Source organism: Euprymna scolopes, chromosome 31 (assembly GCF_053919585.1).
Source record: "Euprymna scolopes isolate OS-2025 chromosome 31, ASM5391958v1, whole genome shotgun sequence".
NCBI classification, from domain to species: Eukaryota; Metazoa; Mollusca; class Cephalopoda; order Sepiida; family Sepiolidae; genus Euprymna; species Euprymna scolopes.
In genome coordinates, this window is record NC_136512.1 from 48,734,412 (window position 1) to 48,758,585 (window position 24,174).

Genomic DNA, 24,174 nt, shown 5'->3' on the forward strand with positions numbered 1-24,174 from the left:
AGCGAGATTTAAGAATGGTTAGCCGAAAAAAAGGTGAAAAACAAAACAAATAATCAATAAATAATTGTTACCAAAGGCAATAAATGCTACTTTTTTTTTACTTACATGAATGAGTTTATTTTATGTTTTAAAGTATTTTCAAGCGCTTTTTTTATTTTTTAATCTAAAATTGTGGGTGTGTGGGTGCGAAATATCTCCAGATTTTCTAGAATTCCCCGCTAGATTGCAAACGAAATCTTCAGATCTAGCAGGAAAACCGCTAAATTGGAAACACTGGTCACGTGACAGAAAGCGGTAATAAATAATTGTCCCTAAATAAAAAAAAATGACCTATCGGTACAAAGAAAACCACCTATTTATCATAGAAACATTAAGTATAATGTTATAATTAAAAAGAAATATATAAAAACACACATGGATATAGTAAACATATTATACCAAAACGTGGAAGCCATCCGTCTAGTGGTTTTTTAGACTATTAATTGCGATCGAACCAAGAGTTACATTTTTATATATATAGATTATTACCTATACTAATATGTATGTACCTATATTATATGTTATTATCTATACTAATATGTATGTATCTATATTATATATTATTACCTATACTAATATGTATGTACCTATATTATATGTTATTACCTATACTAATATGTATGTATCTATATTATATATTATTACCTATACTAATATGTATGTATCTATATTATATGTTATTATCTATACTAATATGTATGTACCTATATTATATGTTATTATCTATACTAATATGTATGTACCTATATTATATATTATTACCTATACTAATATGTATGTACCTATATTATATGTTATTATCTATACTAATATGTATGTATCTATATTATATGTTATCTATACTAATAAAAAAGTGTGTACTTCCGTATTTGCTACTTTTAGGCTATAACACATAGAAACTTAAAAGCTTGTAAGAATGATAATATACATTTTTAAAGGAAATAACTCTGGACAAGACATTAAACTACTTCATGTGAAAAGTTAAGTATGAAAGATGATTATCACAAAAACGAGTAATACCTATTTGCCTTAGTCTTGAAAAGAACAAGGCAAAGAACATGGTCAGCAAGAAAGAGTTCCACAAGGTTGCAATTCTTGGAAAGAAGCTACTGGAATAATGTGGGTACTAACATGGCGTATGTTGTATATACACTGCATGGACATACTGGGTATGTATGTGACAAAGGATTCATCTGAATGTGTGTACGTGTCATTGTTACTAGTGTCCAAAGTGGCTCTCCACTATCTGAACCCCAAGTTATTTTGTTGCAGTCAAGGTGCGGCTGGTGCGGCTGCGTGTGATTTCTTAACATTTTTCTTTAACTCTTCCATGATCGTTAATAATGTTGCATTTAATGTGTGTGTTGACATATATCACAAATATATAAACATGGTATACCTGATTCTGCCGTCAGCCTATGGAAGATTTTTAGCAATTCTTGAGGAAAAGGTTCTGTGTAAATGAAGATGTTTCAACAGAGATACCAAGATGCTGTGTATTTTTATATAGTTTATTCACTCCCAGGCATAACTTCTAGCATAGGAGCAATCGATGACCTATAGTTCGGTAACTAGTTCTTACACATCCCACGTCTGAGATGCTCCCCCCCCCTTTGAGAGAAGACCCCTTTCAGACCATCTTCTCTTGACGTCCTAGCTAACTGGAACACATGATCACATACACATATTTCTGGTCCGCTATTTTTAGATGAAACTTGTCCATTTTATAGCTCAATAATGCTTTGACAACTTTTATCAAAACGTTTTCACATCTCATTTCTTGTTTTTCGCGCCAGTTAGATAGATCAAGATAGACAACTAGATCAATAGATATATCGATAATACACATAGATATATAGATAGATCGACAAACAGAAAATTTCCTGTGTTCCCAATTACATAACATTAGGAAACTGTATTACCACACAACAGGCTCCTTCAGCCTTTGACAGACTATGGATACTCATGAATGGGGGTACCTATGCATGAAATTTTTGTAGCAGGAGGTGCACAATCTCCAACTACACCTCTGAGTCGGCATTGTTAAATACCAGTGGCAAGTGACCTGTATGTACAGGCTAACTGGAAAAAATGCACAGATAAGCATATTATAATGAAGTATGAAAAAATAATGAATTGATGAGGATCACTAGACCAAGGAATCAAATAAGCTGGAACAAAGGAAGCAGTCCACTTAGTAAAATTCAGTTGTAAGTTACACTTTTTTTGATGGCTGATGGTTCAATCCTCAGTGCAGGCAATATCCAGAATACAATTGTGAATTATTTAGGACTAGCCCAGGTGCCTGGTGTTTCCCGGGTGTTTGGAGGTGTGTGTTGAGAAAAAAAAAAAAAAAAAAAAAGGTATCAGTAGGCAGGCAGGCTCGAACCAGTACTGCAACGGAAGAAAAGAATGTGAACAAAAAAATGTGATGTCTTTGCCGTTGCGTCCATTGCCAAACTGGAAGTGGTGAAGGTTTAAATCAAGGCCAGTCAATCGAAAAGAGGAGATGACTTTCAAAAATATCAGTGAAAAAAAGCGACCCCTCCTTGTAGAAAAGTGCCCCCAGTTGAGGGTGAAGGGATTAATGTTTTTGGCCAATTTTGAAAATTTGTCATCCGAAGGGTCGAATTTCAAAATGATATCAATCTCGTGAAAATCCGTCATCTTTGTCAAAAGTTTTAGGCAGACATACAAACATACATACATTTAAACAGACAAGTGAGATTTATATTATAGACTCGCGGTGGTACCCGGGTGTTTGGAGGTGTAAAAGAAAAAAAGTGTCAGTAGTCAGGCAGGCTCAAACTCGTGACGCGAAAGCGAAAAAGTGAAAGGAAACGTGAACTTTTACTGCTCCACTACAAAGCCATAGGAAGTGAAAAGCATTCAAATTTATCGATGCCAACCAAGAACTTGACTTGCTAAGTGAATATGCAAGTGCAGAAATGAACGTTGGCCAGTTCAGCTTTCCGCTGTTTCATTTATTTGTTTCCCCATGATGTTGGGGAAACCAAGCTCCCCCGAAAAAGGGGGAGCTCTCAAATGAATAGCAATTGTCTGATATGAAGGATATTCCCCACATTGATCAAAGCTGATTGCCTTCAAGATGTGCCGGCCATGAAAGCCAGCGAGTTGATTTGATCAGATTCAGTTTTGCTTTATTTATATGAAAAAGACAACAAACACTGGAAACCATTTTTTTTTTTTAAACTTGCTCAAAATAAAAGGTAGAGATGACGAGCATTTTCAAATCGTAGATATTACACTCTAGGGAGAATATAAAAATTTCTAAAACATTAATAAAGCAAAAATCCATGTGGATGTTGAACAGTTGTTTTTCGGAGTTGATATTGGGGTTTCCAGAATTTATATACTTTTTAAACAATAGAAAATTAGGACATGATGATAGTAATGGGTGAAAGTTGATGCTATCTTCTCTTTGAAAGATGTGTTTGGTAGAATACATAAGGATGGATTTAATATAAATATTGAATAAGGATGATTAAAATGCAGATTTTCTAGAAACATGCTTGAGAATCTTGCCTACTTTCCTTAATGGAACAGTTTATCATAGGAAGTGTTCTGTTATTTTCCTATGCTGATTAAATGGTATGAGAAAAATGTACTTCACTTTATTAATATAAAAATTTTAGAGGTACGTTTACAAAGGAGTAAGACTATATAAAAACAAGATTACTTACTGAGAAAATGAGGTTTTATATTTAGCATCCGTTCATTTAACCTCCTTTTGACAAGATCTTGGATAGATGATGAGCTGAAGACCCACCTGGAATGAAACAAAAAAAATTATATAAGTAACAAAACATGATAGGTATATAAAAAAAAAATATACAGAACATTCACCAACAAAAATCTTGACTAATTCAATAAAACAAAGAACTACTATTCATAGCATTAAGACAATTTTGAAATTGTCTGGATGGCGATGGCTGTAAAAAGGATAAAATTTTACTGCAATGATCGATGCACAAAAAGTTAATTCAATTTCTGATTAAAGCATTTGTTTTACTTTTAATTCATGCGATTACTTATTGATTAAGCATTATTTTCAGATTATCAAAAGTAAATTTTAAAAAATTATTTAATTTAGAAGTTAGAAATAATTATGCTTTTGTATATCATTTCATTGTAAACTCCCATCATGTCCAGCCACCAACACCATAGGAGAATTTTTTTTTTTTTTTTTTTATATTATGCTTTCTATGAAGGTCCAGTATGAATAAAGACTCCTTAATATTATTATTTGATCAAAAAAAATTATATAAGTATCCCGAATAAAATACTTTTAGAGTAAATAGGGAAGTTATAGATGCAATTAGTTGTTCAACTCGGTATTATGGCCTTTTTAATCAAAATGAAATATACTTTTTGTTTTTTTACTCACATTCATTCCTTGGATGTAAGGAGCTACTATTTAGGATCATGCCTAAGAAAGATTAACAAGATGTTGGTTTACATTACATTTAAACTTCTGCATATCAGTACAGCCAGGGAAGCAGGTAGCAGGAAGAGAATTCCGAAGTCTAGCTTATCCAAGTATGCTGAGTAACGTACTTTCCAAATAGTTATGATTATGGAGGGTCTATCTCTAAAGCTATAAGATGGTCACAAACAGACAGGATATATAAGCTATTGTATGAAAACATGCAACTCTAACCACTCATTGACCTGGAATAGATTGTATGAATCAGGAAAAGGTGAATTTGCAAAATCGGTTAATTTTTTTTTAAGAAAGACAAAATTAACTTCTTTCTATAGCTCTCTCCACTGCTCTCTTAGATATGTAGCATTAATCATATTTTTGTGCATGTGGCAACACCAGGCCCAGGCTTAAGTTTGCTTATGATCCTGTCAAGGATATGGTTTATCTGTCATTTTCATGAAAAAAGGTGCACTAACACACAAAAAGAGTGAAAAAATTATTAAGTATTTCTATTGCTTCCAGCATAATAGATGTTGTGAAACCAAAGCCACCTTTAGGACTGCCAGCAACCATTTTAAAAGAGCAATAAAAAAAATGCAAGCGCTTTATATGCTCTATATGTCAAGTTTAAAGTAGCTGAGCAGCAGCTTGATTCCCACCAGTTTTGGCAAATAACAAACGGTCCTGAACAGAAACGTGTCTTCTATCCTTACCATCATCAATGGACCCATGGTAATCTTGTCACCATCTGAAAAAGCAAAACTTTGCCAAGAACTTTGCAGCAAATTCTACCCTTTGCAATCAGGGTTACCTAACCCCCATATTCCCTTCTGTGACTGAAAACACACTAAGTAACATACAAATTTTTGTACGTGATGTTGCCAAGCTTATCAAAAACCTTGATTCCAGTAAAGCTACTGGTCCCGACACCATTCCAGTCATAGTGCTCAAAAAGCTTCAACCGGAACTAGCTCCCATATTTACGAAGCTGTTTGAACGTTGTCTTAAAGAGAAATGCTTCCCAAGAAAACTTCAATCTGCTCAGTATTTAAAAATTCCAAAGTTTAGTCATCTCTCTCAGTACACACCAATCAGTCTCCTGTGTATCATGAATAAGTTGCTAGAAACTGTGATACACAGAAAAATGGTCAACCACCTCAGCAAAAATAACCTGCTCAGTGACATGCAATATGGTTTCCGTTCTACGAGATCTACAGCTGATGTACTAATCGTTATATAACACAGGATTAGTGAATTTCGACAAGGGCTTCATTTCTAGACATATCAAAGGCTTTACATAGTGTGGCATAAATGTCTATTTCACAAGATCGCCAGCTATGGAACAGCTGGAAATGTCCTCTCAATTATTAAATCCTTTCTCTCTGACAAGCTCAGAAGAGTAGTCACTCAAAGGCAGAAATCAGAAACACATTGTATTAATGCTGGCATCCCTCAGGGTTCCATCCTGGATCCAACCCTGTTTCTGATCTTTATCAATGATCTCCGAAATCACATTCTTAGATATTTATATATTTATCATAGACATTTATGCAGACAACAGCACAATCTATGGTGACACTTCAAAGGCCAACCATGATCAAAGTCTTTCTGATTCCCTGTCTTCTTGAAAATGTGGTGCAATGGGGAAAAAAATTGGTTGGTTAATTTTAATGCATCAAAAACCAAGCTTTTCTCCTTTCATCATAATCAATCTAACCTGCATCATGCCCCAATTGAAATGAATGACTCTGAAACCCCATGTCTTGACAAGCTTCTGGGACTGACCTTCACTCCAGATCTGAAATCAAATCTGTTGCCAAGATCACTGGAAAAATGGTTGAATCACTACCACTCCAATAAGAATCTCACTGCCGATGCAATCCTCTATCTGTATAAGAACCATGTTTACCCTAAAATGGAGTACTGTTGCCATATTTGGGCAGGAGCTGCTCAGCGAACCCTATCCTATCTTGACAGAGTTCAAAACCACTTTCAAAACCTAGTAGGTGATGCCCTTTTTTCTTCCCTGCAATCGCTTTCCCACAGAAGAGACATTGCAAGCCTGTCTCTGCTCTATCACTATTTTCATGGCAAGTCAGGGCTCTACATTGTGAGTGAAACAGTCGCATATGCAAGTGATTTTTTTTAAAATGGCGTCTAGAAATAATGAAATGCTTATCTTTTAGGGATTGTATTTCTTTCACTGACAATCTTCCAAAGCGGAGTGAAAAATATCTTTTCAACTTTTTTTTTTTTTTTTTTTAATAAAACGAACGAAGTTACAATATTTAAACAATAAATGTTTAATAGAACAATACACTTCTTTTTTTTAACGGAGGCTGTTAAAAAAAATTTGAAGAAATTAGAATGTTTATACTTTCAAGTATCAACATAAAATTTGTTGTATATTTAGAATAACACTTATTTAAAAAAAAAAAACACACAAAAAAAAACACAGAAAAATGTTGATGTACATACTTGTCACATAAGAAGATGTCATATTCTAAAAATCATGTGGGTTTGGCTAGTAACTTTTCTATTCGGCTAGTAAACGAAAACATTTAGTTGTCAAAGGTCAACTAAAGATAAATTTGTCCATAGAGCCCTGCAAGTGCTTGACTGAACTCTAATCTATGGTTCCCCTTGCCAAACTTTCACAAAAACTATTAGACTATCTGCAACAACTACATATGATTTCCTCCACTGTATCTGTCTCTAAATCTAAACAGATTCTATGAACAAAGCTTCTTTTCCAGAACTGACCGCCTTTGAAATACTGTTCCGCTGGCCTGCTTCCCGGTTGAATACAATATGGTAGCCTCCAAATCCAAGGTAAACAAGTTCGTGTTGAGACGTCCCCATAAATAATCAAATTTTACCCAACCCACACCATTAATGATTATTACACCACCACCCTACATTCATTAACTCTTATCCTTGAGTGGCCTTCGGGCTTTGATGAGTGGTGACTCTAAAAAAATAAATAAAATAAAATTTAAAAAAAAAACTTAATTTACTTAATAAGCTCTAAGCTCCTCCCTTCCACAGAAAAAAAAAACTTAATTTACTTAATAAGCTCTAAGCTCCTCCCTTCCACAGAAAAAAAAAACTTAATTTACTTAATAAGCTCTAAGCTCCTCCCTTCCACAGAAAAAAAAAACTTAATTTACTTAATAAGCTCTAAGCTCCTCCCTTCCACAGAAAAAAAAAACTTAATTTACTTAATAAGCTCTAAGCTCCTCCCTTCCACAGAAAAAAAAAAACTTAATTTACTTAATAAGCTCTAAGCTCCTCCCTTCCACAGAAAAAAAAAAACTTAATTTACTTAATAAGCTCTAAGCTCCTCCCTTCCATAGAAAAAAAAAAACTGTTCAATATTTAACTTATTTATCTTTCTAATATTTGCATTTAGGCCTTTCTAAAAAGAAATTTGCACACAATTAGTTCCAGTTTGGTTTTTAAATTTTATCTTAATCGTCCATTAAACTAACGTTCTGCATTCAGCAAGTTTTGGTTGATTCTAAGGAATGATAGCTTATTTTATTACATGTTTATTTTTTTGTTAATACAGTAACTGATTTTCAGGGGGGGTTGCAATCTAATGTATTTTATTAATAGGTCTAAAGGCAAATTTCTTGTACTGTCATTGTTTATTCCTAAATATTTCTTAGTGATCAGGTTTAACTATCTTCTGCCAACAATATCTAATATGCATATATATTTATATGTACAAGATTCATTCCTAAGCTAATTAACCTATCATTATGATTTCTGAAACCCAGATGCTAGGTGTAAGAAATCTAAATGTGAATTATATGTAGTTGTAGAGTTGAATGTAATAGTCAAAGAAGCAAGTGCCCACGTACGTGTGCCTTGTGTGGCTATACAACATCTTCAGGTGGGATCTGAGAGAGAGATTAAAGATGGTGGCCATGGCTTTATAAGGTGTGGTCGCATGGAATTGCACAAGATCACAACTGCACACATATGCAAATGAAATGCAGTCAATTTTTTTTTTAATAAAACGCCTATTGGTAGAGGTGAGTGGGATAGATGCATGCTGGAAGTTGAGAGAAAATTGTGAGGAGGAGGAAATACAGTGACAAATTCTATCTGAAGTTTTGTTTTTTTGTGTTTTCTTTTTTGTTTTTTTTTTGTTTTTTTTTTTGTTTTCAGTAAGATACCAGCCCATTTAACTGCAGAAGTTTAATTTAGTTTCATGCAAAAGAAGTAAAAGGAGGTAGATACTCTTTGATTTTTGTAAAATTTGTATAGACAGTAGACATCAATAAATATTCCACAAATTAGTTTCTTTGGAATATTTTAAAGGATGTTTAGATGGTATTATATGGATATTTTAAAGGGTGTTTTGGGTACAACGTCCCATTTGCAAATTCAAACATTTTGAATGATTTGCATGAAATTTGATCTATAGATTTTTTGCATTCCTATTTCTTTTTAAAACTTCTTCAGCTTAAATTATAAATCATTATACATCAAAATGGTGTAATGGATTTTGATCAAAATTAGAACAAGAACTTTTTACCTATGTTTTATATAATTTATATTTTGATAGTAATATTCTTAAAGGGACATAAAACTGCTGATGCCAAACTATTTTGGGGAGGAATTAATTTTACTTATTCTGTGATGGGTATCCTTCTAGTTAAATATAAAACTAAACAATGCTAATAAAAGTTGATCAATATATATTTAGTAAATTAATTGTAATCACATGAACACAAATAAAATAAAAATACTGATTTATTCATATACTAGAGCAATATTTTTTGTTGGTGACTGGAAACAGAGAAAACAATAATTTGGAAAAGTTAATTTCTCATCCACAAAACTGATATTGTTTCCAATCATAAAATTTCTCTCAATCAATGGCATCTGATGCAAAATAGAAAATGTGTGGTCCTTTTCAGTTTTCATTCTTCTTGATTACATCACATGTAAGCATTACCAGTGTGATCTTTAAGATTGGGTGATTTCCATAAGAGACAATGAAAATGGAGGTACAGAAAATGATGTCAACTTCTCTATCTGCAACAAAATTTGTTTACTAAATTTAATTTTATCAACAACTTTTATCAATGTGTTCCATTTAATAAAGTTGTTTGGCAGTAATAATACAAAAACGGTTTGGGTTATGAAAAATGGTGGATTTTTCATTATATATTTTTAAACACAAAATCATGTTCTTTAGTAAACCTATCTTTATAATAATTCTAATTATTTTTTTGACGATTCATTCACAAAATTATTTGTGTATTAAAATAAAAAGAATCAGCAATCAATATTAATTGGAAATGAATTATTAAAATGAATTGTACTGGTGCAGATTTTGAACCAGACGTATTTAAGCATTCGCTCGGCCTTGCTGAGCATTGCCAATTATCAAATCTTAATAGTACAAAACCAAAAAATGGAAATTGTAAAAAACAAAAATGACCTACCGTAATTTTGTGTTAATATTCATTTGATGTTTCATGATAAACATTTTTTTATATGGAGGGGAGTACTATTAACTTTACTTTTAACTTTAGATAGATTATGTTTAGCAAATGAAAGGGGTTTCTATTTTCAAAACAAATAATGTATCTTTTTTTTATTTTCAGGAGATGTTTTATCCAAAATGTTTGGGTTTTTTTCAAAAGAAAATTGTAAGAAAAGGTTTAGAAAAAAAAAAAAAAGGTTCAACTGTTATTTTTTTTAATTAAAAATATTTATTTAAGAAAATTTTAAAAGTTTGTGCACCTCCAGCCACATCCATCACTTATGGAGCCTCTCTTTGTAATGATGCATCTAATACTGCACATAATGCAATTCTTTTTGAGATCCAATTAATTTCTAATTTCAACACAACTTCAGGCATCTGCAGTTGTTTGTATAACATTAATAAATTCATAATGCTGTTAGTCTCCATGCTTTCGATGTTACATCTAATTTTTTTGTTCTCTTCCAATATTTATCCGAAAGTCGTCTGCTCATTGCTCGGCATCTTACGTCAGATTACAGACAAAACCAAGCAGTTGATGTTATGATTTGGGCAAAGCTGACCAGACACTTGGGTTCAAAATTTGCACAATAAGAATTAATATTAACCATCCAATCAATATACAGATCATGAGTATGTTCTACATATAAATTTAATTTGTTATTAAAAGAAAGTAAATTCAGTCAATGTTGTAATATAAGACGACATTTTTTGATTAAAAATTAAAAGAAAATTATCTGAAATAAGATGTTAAAAACTGCAATTTCTAACATTGTTCTATTTTGCTTACAGATATTCTCCATTATAATTAGATATCCACGAAAGAGACTTAATATTTTCTTTGTATCAAAAAAAAAATAAAAATAAAAATAAATTTTCATTGTTATGAAATTTTCATTATTGACAAATTTTCTTGCTACTTGTATCATTTTTTCAGATAAGCAAACGTAGACTGACATTATGAACCAGGTCTTAAATCTCATTGCATTTTATTTATTTTTCTGCCAACTTAGATAGTTTCACACAGATAATCAATCTATTGACCATCTGTTTCATTACTGTGGGATAGAAAACATTCAAAAGCAGGGGTATCCGGTATTGCCCAGGACATGCATGGCTAAACATAAGCCAAGAAAAATGTGCAATAATTATGAAAATAAATTTATCTCCCTTGCTCATTTTGAATATTTTCACAAGAAAGCCACCGTGTTTCCTTTTATGGCAATGAAAATCAAAGCATGCTTTTAAGGCTGAATTTAATTTAATGATTCAGAGGCGACAAATGTCAAATGTGACAACAAATAGTGCTTTCCAGTGTAAAAGTACTTAAGTCACATACCATCTGTCAGTATGTTGCTCTTTATTGATCGCCCCATGTAAATTCGACAACTAAATATTAAATGACTGATCCGTACAAACTGGTGAACTTGTTCGGAACTTAACCCTCTTCCTACTCTTTACAAATGATCTTCAAAAGCATGCTCTGATCATCATTTCTTCCCAGTTGAAAGGAATGGCTCACTCCTCAAGGAAGCTATTTTCTTTGACAAGCTCCTAGAACTGACTTTTATTACAGACCTGAAATGGAAAACTTGCATGGAATCTGTTGATAAGGTCGCTAGAAATGGTTGAATCCTTTCACCATTCTAGAAAGTACTTCTGACGCAATCTTCTACCAGTATAAGAGCCAGATACATCTTAAACTGGCCTGTTTTCATATCTGAGAAGATGCCACTTGGAGCATCTTTGTTTTGATATAAAACTCACTAGGCAATCTAGTAGGGGATGACCTCTTCCACATAAGAAAAACTGTTACTAGCCTCTTTTGCGGTAGTCAATATCTAACATGAACATAATACATTATATTCATGGTAGGTGCTCGACCGAGCTCCAATCCCTGTAAAAAGTTCACAGTAAGAACCCACCTAGTTACAATCACAGCAAAAAACTTTCTTTTTGTATCAAATCCAAATATAACTTCCATGAAAAAAAGTTTTTCTATCCTATGCCTAACATTGCTAAAATGGTAGAAGACAAGTACAATATCTTCACTACACTGAATATTGCTTATTTACAGATCCTAAGAAGTCACGATGATGATACACTGCTTTTGAGGCATGTGGAAAATTATACCCTTTGGTGTTACTAATGGAGTAAGTGCCTTCCAAAAGAGCATTGACAACATCGTTGATTAAGAAAACTTATCAGATGAATTAGGGCCATTCCATGTCGTGTGTTACAGTTAAGTGTTTTCAGTGATATAATGGATTTAAAATCTTTCTTATAATGCTTTACTCTTTTCTTTTTGGCTTATGTAGTTTTAAGGCTTTCATCTAATACATAAAAAATTTCCATACCGATGATCATTTTTTTTTATAATACTCGTCTTGTTTGTTGTATCATTTGCATTACATTCAGAGGTGAACAACAATGTTAACATTTTTTAAAATTGGATAAATTCTGTGAATTGTACCTTTATATTTTTTAAATGGGTTCTAAATTTTTATGGAGTCTTCTAATTATTACAATAGTTATTTGGTAAATTTTTATTCATTGAACACTTGAGAATTAAGAAATTTATTATGTGTTTTATACCTTAGTGTTACGTATGTTACCCATGTAAAATCTGATTTTCAAAATTCTGTGAAGTAGGAAAATAGTCTAATTTGACAACCAATCAGAATAAAGATATTCTTAATTTTATCCTTTGTCCTGAGAGAATTGGTTGTTTGGTTTGGCTCAGTCTCCATAGCATAAAAAAATTTTCATTGAAAAGATTTCAAACCTGTAAAGGTTAGTGTAAAAAAGAAAAAAAAATTAAGATATGTATCATAAAATATATCTAGTAGTTTTTTTGTAAACTGTTTGAATGCACTCACATAAAAAATTTTTATTAGAAATTGTTAGGACCACATGCTATTAAGTTGATAAAAGTTATTTTTTCGACCCTTAACATTTTAACTTGATGATGAAAAGAAAAAGTAAATATTTCAATCTGTCCATTTTTTTGCAAATGGAATTTTTTTTATTAAAAAAATTTTTTTTTTTTAACATTTAGACAAAAATTTATTTCAAAAGAAAACCATTTCATTTTTATTAGCAAAATTATAATGGTGAAACGCAAGACAACTCAAAGAAGCAGTACATATGATGGGTGACGATCAATTACTAAGTCGACCTAGTATAGAATTTAACTCCATATGGGAACCATACACAGTAATATATATCCATAGATAATATTTTGATTGCAAAAATTCCCCTCTGGATCAAATTACCGTAGGTTTGCCATAACAGATGCCACATACAAATTGATTATATTTAAACTATTATCCACCATCTTATGTAAGTTTAAAACGTCGTTTTATACACATTTATTTGTTATAATAAAATCCTACATTACATCCAAGGAGAAATATCACAATCATCAACATCTTTAGAGGAACTAGTTACTACTTTTCCTTCTAAATCTAAAGTCCTCATACCACCACCATTCAACACCGGAAACTAATATACACATTATACTTATACCGTCCTATCTACCTTCATAATTGGCTCATAAACTCATGCAACAGCATTACCTTTCCTTTGCCTGTCACAAGATTAATAATTTCTCCCATATTCAGTTCCGACAATTCTCATTGGCTGAGAGTTGAAAAATCGCTTATTCAGGAAAATACATCTCAAATAAATAAATAAACACGCTAGGCCTTAACAAACATGGCTCTCTCTACAACCTATAATCATTTTAACCAAAAACAAATCAATTGTATTTTTTTTTTCCTAAATATAATACTTGTACAGATTTTAAGGTTATATAGAACAGCAAACAAGAGACTATGGAAGCAAATATATGTGGATATATATATATATATATATATATATATATATATATATTGTGACGATATTGAGACATGTCAATATCATATTATTAAAAATAAATAAATTTGATGGTTAAAATTCCAAGACACAAAGGAATTAAAATGACCAAGTGAACCGTCGCCATGACAACAACAGCAAAGAAAAAAAAAACAAACAAAAAACGCTGATATACTTAAAATACAGAAAAATATAATCGTCATTCCTACCGAAGAAACTGTTAAGAATTGAGACGCAAGCAGGTGCAGAAGAGATTCGAAGAAGGGTAGACATCTAAGCAACTCCGCTAATAAAAACAAAAAAAAACAACAAATATGAAAGAAAACACATTTGGCATCAGTCAGCGTAAATGTAGGTCGGTTTGTTTTTTTTACTCTTTTTATTAGTCAGTTATAAAGATATATTGGACCACTGTAAGAGAACTATTAAATGTCGAAAACTCAGAAATCTCACTAAAGTTTGATAAAAAAATATCACCCAAAAGAAAAAAAATAAAAGGGGAAAGGAGAAATAAAAAACAAACAAAAAATAAAACAGACAACGCAATGTATGAATAAATGAACAATAGGAAAACCAACAGAAATAGTCCCCCTTGTTCTATTATTAAAAAAGAGATATTGATGCAAGGGGCGCAGATCCGTAAATTATTTCTGTTGTAAATTTGTCATTCTCTTTTTTTTTTTTACTGGGAGTTTGATATGCGAGATATATCTATATATATACAAAAAAAAAGGGGGGGGGAAAGAGAAGAAAGACTTATGAATTTATATATATATATACACACATGTTGAATTGGTTATCTTTTCATGTTAAAATATATGCTGAAATTTCTCTGACCTACCATTTCTTACAGTGATAGAACAGTCGATTGCTTAATACATCTATTCATTCATCTGACATCTATTTTATAAAACCACAAACCTAGAGTCCGTGTTTCAAGTCAAAAAGAGCAGATAATTGTTACCCCCATTTAAAATGCTCATTTTGGTAGAGGAAGTCAACTAAATACAGGCTGGTGCATAGTTTATCACGTTCTTCCACGCAACTTGAGAAAATTATATTTTTTAAAAAATTAATTTATCATGATTGGATAACAAAGCTAACCTCAGAAGGGGCACGTTACATGAGAATCTCGTCCAGGAAATGAATTTTTATTAAATGAATAAATAAAAATCAAAAGGATTCTTAATTTTCTTGGAAAAGTAAAATTATTCGGATGCCATTTACTGGGAACTTTGAAAAAAAAAAAAAAAAAAAAAAAAATGTGAATCACGTAAAATTTTTTTTTTTTTTTTTCAACATATAGACTATTCATTACATTGGGGGCTCGACGGCCAAGTCAAAAGCAAACTTACTAACTTCAATTGTATCAACTTGCAATACAACCAACAAAGATGGATGGGATAGAAGATTTTTTCATAGAGCCATCACTGGAGAAGCTAGAAATGATGAGAAAGAGCATCCTGCTGAAAATCGGAGATAAGCTAGAATTGGAAACCAAAAAGGCAACAAGAAAAGAGAAACTAATCCGAATATCTGAACACATGGTGGACGAGCAAATCTTCGATGCCAACAGAGTATCATGAGGAAATGTTACGATTGGCACACAAAGTGCCATTGGCAGGACATTTCGGCATAACCAAGACTTATGAAAAATTACTGACTAGGAATAAAGGCTAGTACAAAGGAATTTTGTAACTCATGCAGGACATGTCAGAGGGCAGGAAAGCCTAGACCAGACATACCACCAGCACCGTTTAAGCCAATAACTATCACAGAAAAACCTTTTGAAAGGGTGATAATAGACTGTGTGGGCCCTCTACCAAAAATGAAGGCAGGACACAACTATCTATTGACAATACTATGCACCAGCTTCAGATTTCCCAAAGCCAACCTCAGAAGGGGCACGTCACAATATATATATATATATATATATATATATTGTTACAATGTATCCCAGCCCTACTGGAGACGGTAGAGATGGGGGACGTAACGAAATATATAAAAAAAATAAAGTTTCCCCAGGTTCCTTAATAATGCGTTGTTATGGGAATGGGATAACCGTCTCGAAGACAACAACAAAATGAAATGTACTGGACAACGAAATCACATAAGAAATAACGAGGACAAGTATCGTCCAAAAATTAACAAACTTTTATTTATATAAAAAATAAATAAAATTCAAGAAAAGAAAAGAAAATTAAATATGTCTAACTAAATGAAATGATTTAAATTCTACCGAGAGAAAAATATATCAACAGTCAATGTTCACATAAAACAAGAAATCGTCTGCTCAATTAGATACAGGTTCTAGATACAGGTGGCATTGGCAGGACATTTCGGCATAACCAAGACTTATGAAAAATTACTGACTGGGAATAAAGGCTAGTACAAAGGAATTTTGTAACTCATGCAGGACATGTCAGAGGGCAGGAAGGCCTAGACCAGACATACCACCAGCACCGTTTAAGCGAGATGTTGAAGAAATGAAAGTTTTGGTTGAAAAACTCACTTAATGTCCTTTGAAATGTGACCTTTCTTTTGTCTCTTTTTTTTTTTTTTTTAAATATATTTCTTTCCTGTAAATTGTTTATATTTGATTACGCATGCGCAGATTAATTTTCATATTTTTGTCCTTCGGATTATTTATGTTTCATTACGCGCGTGCGTGTTAATTGCTCCAAGTATTTGTTTTCAAAGCTCATCGAAGCCATTGATTTATAGTAAAAATTTCACTGTTCCATTGATCCTTCCTTTGCTGGGTTCATTCTTTTATTCAGTCAATATTCTAACTTTGACTGCTGATCAAAACAGGTTTTTACCGTCGCCGCCAACATCGGCTTATGTCGTTGATATTTACCTCCGCGACGCTGCTACCACACTGCCGCCGGCTTCGCCACCCCGACTTTCGCTGACTTACGTCTTGTCACTTTGAAGCACGAAGCTCCACTGACTGTTGACAACTTTTTCAGTCCCCTCTCTCTCTCTATACAGTTTATCTCTCTATACGGTTTAGTTCTCTCTATCTTTTATCTCTCCTCTCTTTCTCGTCAATAAGCTTTCTTTTCTCTTTCCTTTTCCACTCTTTGTTCACAGTATCTCTGTCTCTCCCTTCTCCTCCTGCTTGCAGGCCTCCTCCTCCCCTTTTTTCTGTTCTGTTTACAAAATGTGAATGAGCAGACGAGAATGAATCTTTTTGGCGCCAAAAAATGATACAGTAAATAAAATATACTGAAAATATATCTCCTCTCGGCTAAAAATCAATAAAATAATTTATTATACATTTTAATAAATGTATCACATCCCCCTAACAATTTAAGAAAAGTTCTCAAAGAAGAACTTTTCCATACAGGTCGGTCATTTCGGATATCTATGTCATCCAACTAAAGTGTTTCCTTTTTCTTCACGTCTTTTTCATCTTAGCATTACATGTTCGAGCCTGGCTACTGTGGGTAATTTATTTTTTTTGCATGTGAAAAGGTACTCAATGCTATTTTCATTTTTTATAGGGAGTTGCTTAAGTTTTTTACAAATTTTTATGAGAGTTCATGCGAGTAATAACTAATATTAAATGTTTTGTTTTTAAACACAAATAGGTCACATATCTAATTAACTTGTTTTTGACTAATTGCCCACAATTTTATTTTCTTGTAGCTATATATATATATATATATATATATATATATATATATATATATTGAAAAATGTCTGAACAATACTTTTTCAAAAATAAAAAAAATTTCTGTTTCTGTTATCTAAAATTAAAATTTTAAAATGTTTACATTGTTTCAAATTATAAAGTGCTCTATTTATATTTTTTATATTTATATGAAATGTAATATTTATATTTATTTATAAACAAAATTCTGTATATATTGTTTAAAATAAATAATATTTGTTTATTATTTAAAAGAAAACGTTCTGTTTATAGTGTTTCTTTTTTCAATAGCGTTTACATGGTAATGTACAGGTGACTACAGGAATTTAGTTCATTTTAACTGATTGAGGGTTTGAGGGCATTTTGCCACTTAAACTTCAGTCTTGCCAACATAAATACAATACCCTGCCCACCAGATTATTACGCATAGGCTGACCAACACTGCAACCACCAAATTCTGTTTGTTCATAGTATTTGCATGTAGGAATCCTGACAGCAATTATCAAAGTTACATTTCAGGCAAATTTTTTGACAACCACACCCCAATTTACAAAATGGAGTGTCTATTCTGAAAGCCGTTCTTAACATGATGAGGTTAGTGGTTGGGCTACAACAGCCGTACTTTAATTTTTTATGTGTGTGTGTGGGGGGGGGAGCTACCACCAGGCAATGCCAGTTAACGGGTCCTGCTAGTATAATGATAATAATATGTAGTAATAGTGATATTTTCAGAACTGTCCACAAGGATCCATGGTGCAGTGATTAGAGTACATGTAATTCAATTGTAAAGTGATATTCTCTTGAAGGTTCAATTCTCAGTGTGGACAACAAAAAAATACAATTGCGAATTACTTAAGACCTCTACCCAGTCATGGCTGACTGAAAGAGAGCATGCTACCCTCGTTAAGTAAATAAAGGGCCCTGTTTGAAATTCTGTCCAAATTATTGAGTATGACAGAAACATTCCAGAGTTTAAGACCTTAAAAAGATAAAGATGAGAACAGCAGAATCTGAAGAATTCAAACAATATAAATGATCCTTCACTCATCCAAGACTAACAAGCCATGTCAGCTCGATGGAAGCTAACTTTAAGGTGCTAGAACAGTGTCTGCCACCCCTTCACCTTTGACAATAAAACTGGGGAAAATTATGGGCTAATAACCTCCCACCAACATTAGTGCATAATGGATTCGAAAATCCCATAGTCCACAACTATATGCATTATGCTAATCATACATATTCTATAAATATTTATTTTTAACATTCTCATTCATCTAACATTTTATTAGAAGTCCCAAATGATCGTAGTTGTTTCCAAATATGTAGACATTCACATTTAATAATTAGCATGTTTTAATATCCTCATTAAATGTACTATATGTTGTAAACTGAATTGTTGATGATGAGCAGTAAACATGATTTTGAGGAAGATGTTGGAAGATGTTTTCTGCTTTTTAAAATTTGTAGAGCATTTAACCTTGAATTTTAATATTAGCTCCTTTGCTGCAGAAAACAAAATAACTTTATAGGCTCAAGATTATTAACTGGAAAAGTGGATTTACTCAATGACTATGAAAAAACTTTCTCATTGTGCATCAAAATAATGATTTCCAAATTGCAAATGAAGAATGTCTAAATTTTAGTTTTTAGTTTTTTTTAAATTTAAATCAATACGCAAATGACCATAAAATTTAATTATGCAACAAAAGGGTCAAGCTAGATTGTACTTAATTAAATGGATCTCTAACTCCTTAACTAAGAGTTAATCTACTACTGAAATATCTGCAAAAACAAATGATCTTATGCCCTCCAAGTGCCTTAAATGATGAGTAGCTTCGTTATAGAAAATTAATTTATGAAACAAAGTTATTTGAAAATATTTTTTATGACCGCTTAAAATTTTTTTTTGTTTTTTAAATATAAAATAAACATTTACAATTTAGTATTTTTCAAATGAAAATGTTTTATTTTTTACCTAAGTAGAAAAGGCTACTAGTAACGTTTTCCCATGAATATATTTGCCTGGTGCAGCAATGCAATTGCTGTCATCAAATGTGGCTTTAAATGCAATGTGCATTGCAAGATTTAAGTGTCTGCTCAATGGATAAAAGAAATGAAAATTGGAAGGAAAAAAAAGAATTGAAGATGGCAAGTTAATAGGTTCATTTTAATTACATTTTCTTTGCTTTTAAATTTAAAATAAATTCCATTCAATTTGAATGATAAATTGAAAAGATAACTCAAATCTCATTCTAAACAAATGACGAATGCGATAGGCACAATATATTGATAATATTGCAATGAAAGAAAAAAAAAAAAAACAAGATTTTTTTTTCGTCAAATAAAAAATTGATTTTTTTACAATTACTCTTGTAAATTACATGCCTTTCCAGTTTCTCAAAAGAAATCGATTATTTTATGCCTTCTAAATTTATGACCTATTTTCATCTTAATGGTTGCTTCTTACATTTACATATGGATCCTTACAAGCAACTAACCTTGAATTGTTCTCCATCACTTCTAAATCACAGTCTAATATTAAACCAGCAGTAACAAAAGAAGGAGGGGTTGTATAGGCATATAACATTTACATTTAAATAATGTTAAAGCAGGTGTGTTAGATTTCAAACTATTTTTATCCAGGGTTGCAGAGTCGGATGGTAAAAGTCTGACTCCAAGAATTCCTAGAATACCGACTGACTCCGACTTCTTTGATATCTCCGACTCCAACTCTTATGTGGAAACCTATTCTGCAGATCTCTATACCAGATTCCCACATCTATTCAGCATGCATTTTATAATTACTTTTCATGTAGATCATTTTTGACATTTAACATTCACTTGTATGATAAATATACTCACATATACACTATACCAGCTTTATTTATTTATATTTTTACTCACGTCTACTTCTGTTAAGGCATATCACCACTAGGGCGTAAAAGGCTACTATTTGGGACAATGTCTAGGAAAGATTAACAAGATGTTGGTTTATGTAACATTTTAACTTTTGCTTATCAGTACGACCAGGGAAGCAGGAAGGGAATTCCAAAGTCTAGCTTTTCAAGGAAAGAAACTATTAGAATAGAAAGATTTCTGGCATATAGGGATCTCAACAGTGAAGGAATGAGATCTTATTGCTAAGCGAGTTTGTCAGGTATACATATGGCGAGGGGGTACAAGTGCAACGAGTTCATCAGAACATTCCATTAAAATATTTGTAAAACAGACACAAAGATGCAACATTGTGGCGATGGAACAAGGGCTGGAGTTAGTTGATAAAATGGGACGATTGGATTGTCAACTTTTTTTACCCTATCATGTAACAACAATACTCAATGCATGGGCGAATGGTGGCCTTGTAGAGGTACAGGATACTCTCACGTGTGAATAGTCTTCTAGCTCGATAGAGGGAACCCACCTTCTTTGCAGCAGTCTTTGCAATGTCCTCTATATATTTGTTCCAGTTTATATCGCCTGCAATTGTTAGGCTGAGGAGTTTGAAGGTAAAATACTCAGGTAGGGTGTTATTTGTTATCGATATAGATGGTTGGAGACGTGTCTTGTAATTGTTCAAGGAGAGCAGCTTCGTTTTACTAGCATTAAATGTTACCATCCATTTACGGCCCCATTCCATAATTTTCTAATGATTCAGCCATTGTTTTAAATTTATGTACATCCGTTCTTCCCTCATGCATGTTATAGAGCGTTGTATCATCAACAAATATGCCCATCTCGAACACAATATTATCAGGGAGGTCGTTTATGAATATCAGGAATAATAATGATCTAAGGATCGATCCTTGAGGTACTCCTGCATTAAAGTTATGCTGCTTTGATGTACATCCGTCAATGACAACCTGTATGCTTCTATTGTCTAAGATAGATCTAATTATATTTAGTATACATCCTGTTATACCGTACGATTTAATTTTCATTAGCGGCCCTTTGTGCCAGACTTTGTCAAAGGCCTTGAATATATCAAGGGCTACAGCTATGGCTTCGTCTGCCTTATTCAGTACATGGTAAATGCGTTCAGAGATAAATGTTTAAATATCTGCAGTAGATTGCTTGAATCTATACTGTTTGCCAGAGAGATGATTTGCTTTGGCGAGGTGGGATTAATTTAGGTCTCAAAGATTTTAACGAATAAGAGAAGAGACTAATGGGGCAAGAATTGAGAGGGTCTGTTCTTTCATCAGAATTCCTGTACACTGGTACTACAGAGGGCATCTTCCGGCTATTAGGAAAGCAAGATTCAGCAAGGCATTTACTGTACAGCTTGGAAAGTATAGGGGCTAGCTCAGCTGAACATTTCTTAATTAGTAATGCAGGGATGAGATCAGCCCTTTAGGGTGTCTAAGGTTTTTATGATATTGCGGACATGAGATTTTTACATCATCGAATGTGGCTTCAGTCCACATAAGGAAATTTGGGAGGGAGTTGTTTGTTGGCTCTAAGGTGGAGTTGGAGGCGAATTGCTGGGCAAGCAGTTCCACCTTCTTCATTACCATGCATGCAACCTTCTGGTTGTTACTCAGTGAAGGAATTACTGATTGTCCTTTATTCACTACACTATTATAGATTTTTCAGAAATCACAAGTTCTTATCTTTGGCAATTCTATATGCTCCCTGATTATTTCAGCATGCTTTCTTTTGGTTGCACTATTTCTCTCTTACATTGATTTTTAGCATCTATGAATTTTGCCTATTTGTATTCGACTTATGATGTACAAATCGGCAGCATGCATTCTGTCTTTGTGCAATAGCAGCTGTACAATCTGTAGCAAATCATGGAGGTGAGTGGGGCTTGTTATAATACTTCCGTGTGGGATCATGTGCTTCAATGGCCACTTTGCACCATTCAGTTTTCTCATTGGAACACTGTTCAGCAGGAAGCGAGAAGATATCGGTTGAGGGGGCATCTCGGATGTATTTTCTAATGGTTTCCCAGTCAGCCCTGTTGTAGTACCTTTTTGTTTTGAGTAATGGTTCCTCACCTTGAGGTTGGGATTTAAATGTGATGTCAACTAAGTGCTCTGTGTTTCCAAGTAGACTGTGAGCATTAGTCACACAATCCTCAGGTACTGTGGCGAGGAATAGGTCTAGAAGTGAAGCCTGCTGAGGTTCACCATCTGGTAGGCAAGTTGGAAACATTACTATCTGTGTGAGGGAATGGGCTATAGAGAAGCCATAAGTAGAGCGTCCAGTTGCATCTGTGTAACCTGAGAAACCAAGCCAATTTTTATGGTGGACATTAAAGTCACCAAACACACATATTTTGGCATTACTATCCAAAGAGAGTGCTGCATCTATATTATCAGAGACATGATCGATTAGAGTACAATCCTGACTTGAGGAAAAACGGTAGAGAAAATATAAGTAACGCAGTGATGAAATGTTAGTCGAAAGCACATAAAAGCCTGGTCATCTCGTTCAAGATTTTTCTCTCTAGTTTAAGGGAGGGTGCTATGGATATAGACTTCAAGCACATGCATATATCTATCTGTCCTTCCAGTAAAGAGGAAGGCATCTTGTCCTGTTAAAAAGTAGTTAGAGGGGATTGAAGAGTGTAAGTTTGTTTCACTTAATGCTAAGATATCTGAAGAGTTTACTAAAAAGTAAAACTCTACATCATCTAGATTACCTTTAAAAGGTAAGACTCTACATCATCTAGATTACCTTTAAGCCCATGGATATTTGAGAAAGCGAGCCTCAAAGGCGGAGGTGAATTGATTTTGTTTGGGTGGTTGTCTGGTTTTATCGTGATATTTGTTTGGGTTGTCATTTTATTACGTTTTTGTTTAATGTCAGGTTAAGAAAGAGCGTTGAGCAAAGTGAGCCGGTTTTGACACAAAGTATATACACAGTGGCTTATTAGCTGAAGTCTGTCTAGAAGTTGTGGTCTCGTGAAAGCCCACCAGATATAGCAGCAGGATCTCTTTCTATGTGCGACATGGCACTACAACTATCCTGATATTATACAACTGATGACAGAGCAGTTGGTCTAAGCATTACCAAAGAGTTAGGGTTCCTGTATTGTCAGCAGTCAAACAAACTGTCAATCAGTTACCCTCAACCTCTCAGACAAGTCCGGCCCAAATAAGTCATCTGAGCACAAGTGGTATGCAAGCAAACCTAATTTTCTCAGTTTCTGAGAGAAAGAGTGAAATTTAAAATAAGGAATAGGTGAACGGCGTTCAATGTCCTAGTCAGAAAACAAAGCCAAGCACAAGGTGGCTCTGGTGAGTCCCTTGTATTGTACCTCTGGTCTGGCTAATAGTTAAAAAAAAAAAAGTGTGAAAACCAGCGATAGGCAGAGCCTATTTACTCCTTAAGCAAGTTAGGTTAGCAAACTAGAAATTTGTTTGAGTCACCAGCTCCAGGAAGGTTGTCGACCATGACTGAAGAGGCCTCCCTCTGCCAGTTTTATTATCAGTTTTCTTTCTCTTAGTTGAATGATCTGACAAGATCTACAAGTCCATCATATCAAGAGGGGTAACCATGCACCTGGTTTTTACATCAAGTATTTTTGCGCTTCCGCATGGATGAAGATATTGAGTATCTTACTTTAAAGTTTTTCTCTATTCTACATAGATAAGTGCAGGATTGGAGATAGATTCCTCTCAACATTGACAAGAAACTGTATCT

At 33.2% G+C, this 24,174-nt stretch overlaps 1 protein-coding gene across 12 annotated transcripts in view; it reads right to left on the reverse strand.

Annotated features, from left to right (window-relative positions):
• The window catches only part of LOC145255736 (extended synaptotagmin-1-like), an 888,623-nt gene that overhangs the window by 744,812 nt on the left and 119,637 nt on the right, over positions 1 to 24,174 (reverse strand). For all 12 annotated transcript variants that reach the window (XR_013863897.1, XM_080114367.1, XM_080114365.1 and 9 more), the window contains exon 2: positions 3,744 to 3,829. Coding sequence is in view for 11 of the 12 variants with exons in the window: in XM_080114367.1 (XP_079970493.1) it covers positions 3,744 to 3,829 (86 nt within the window). In the remaining variant the exon portion in view is untranslated. The remainder of the gene's footprint in view (positions 1 to 3,743; positions 3,830 to 24,174) is intronic.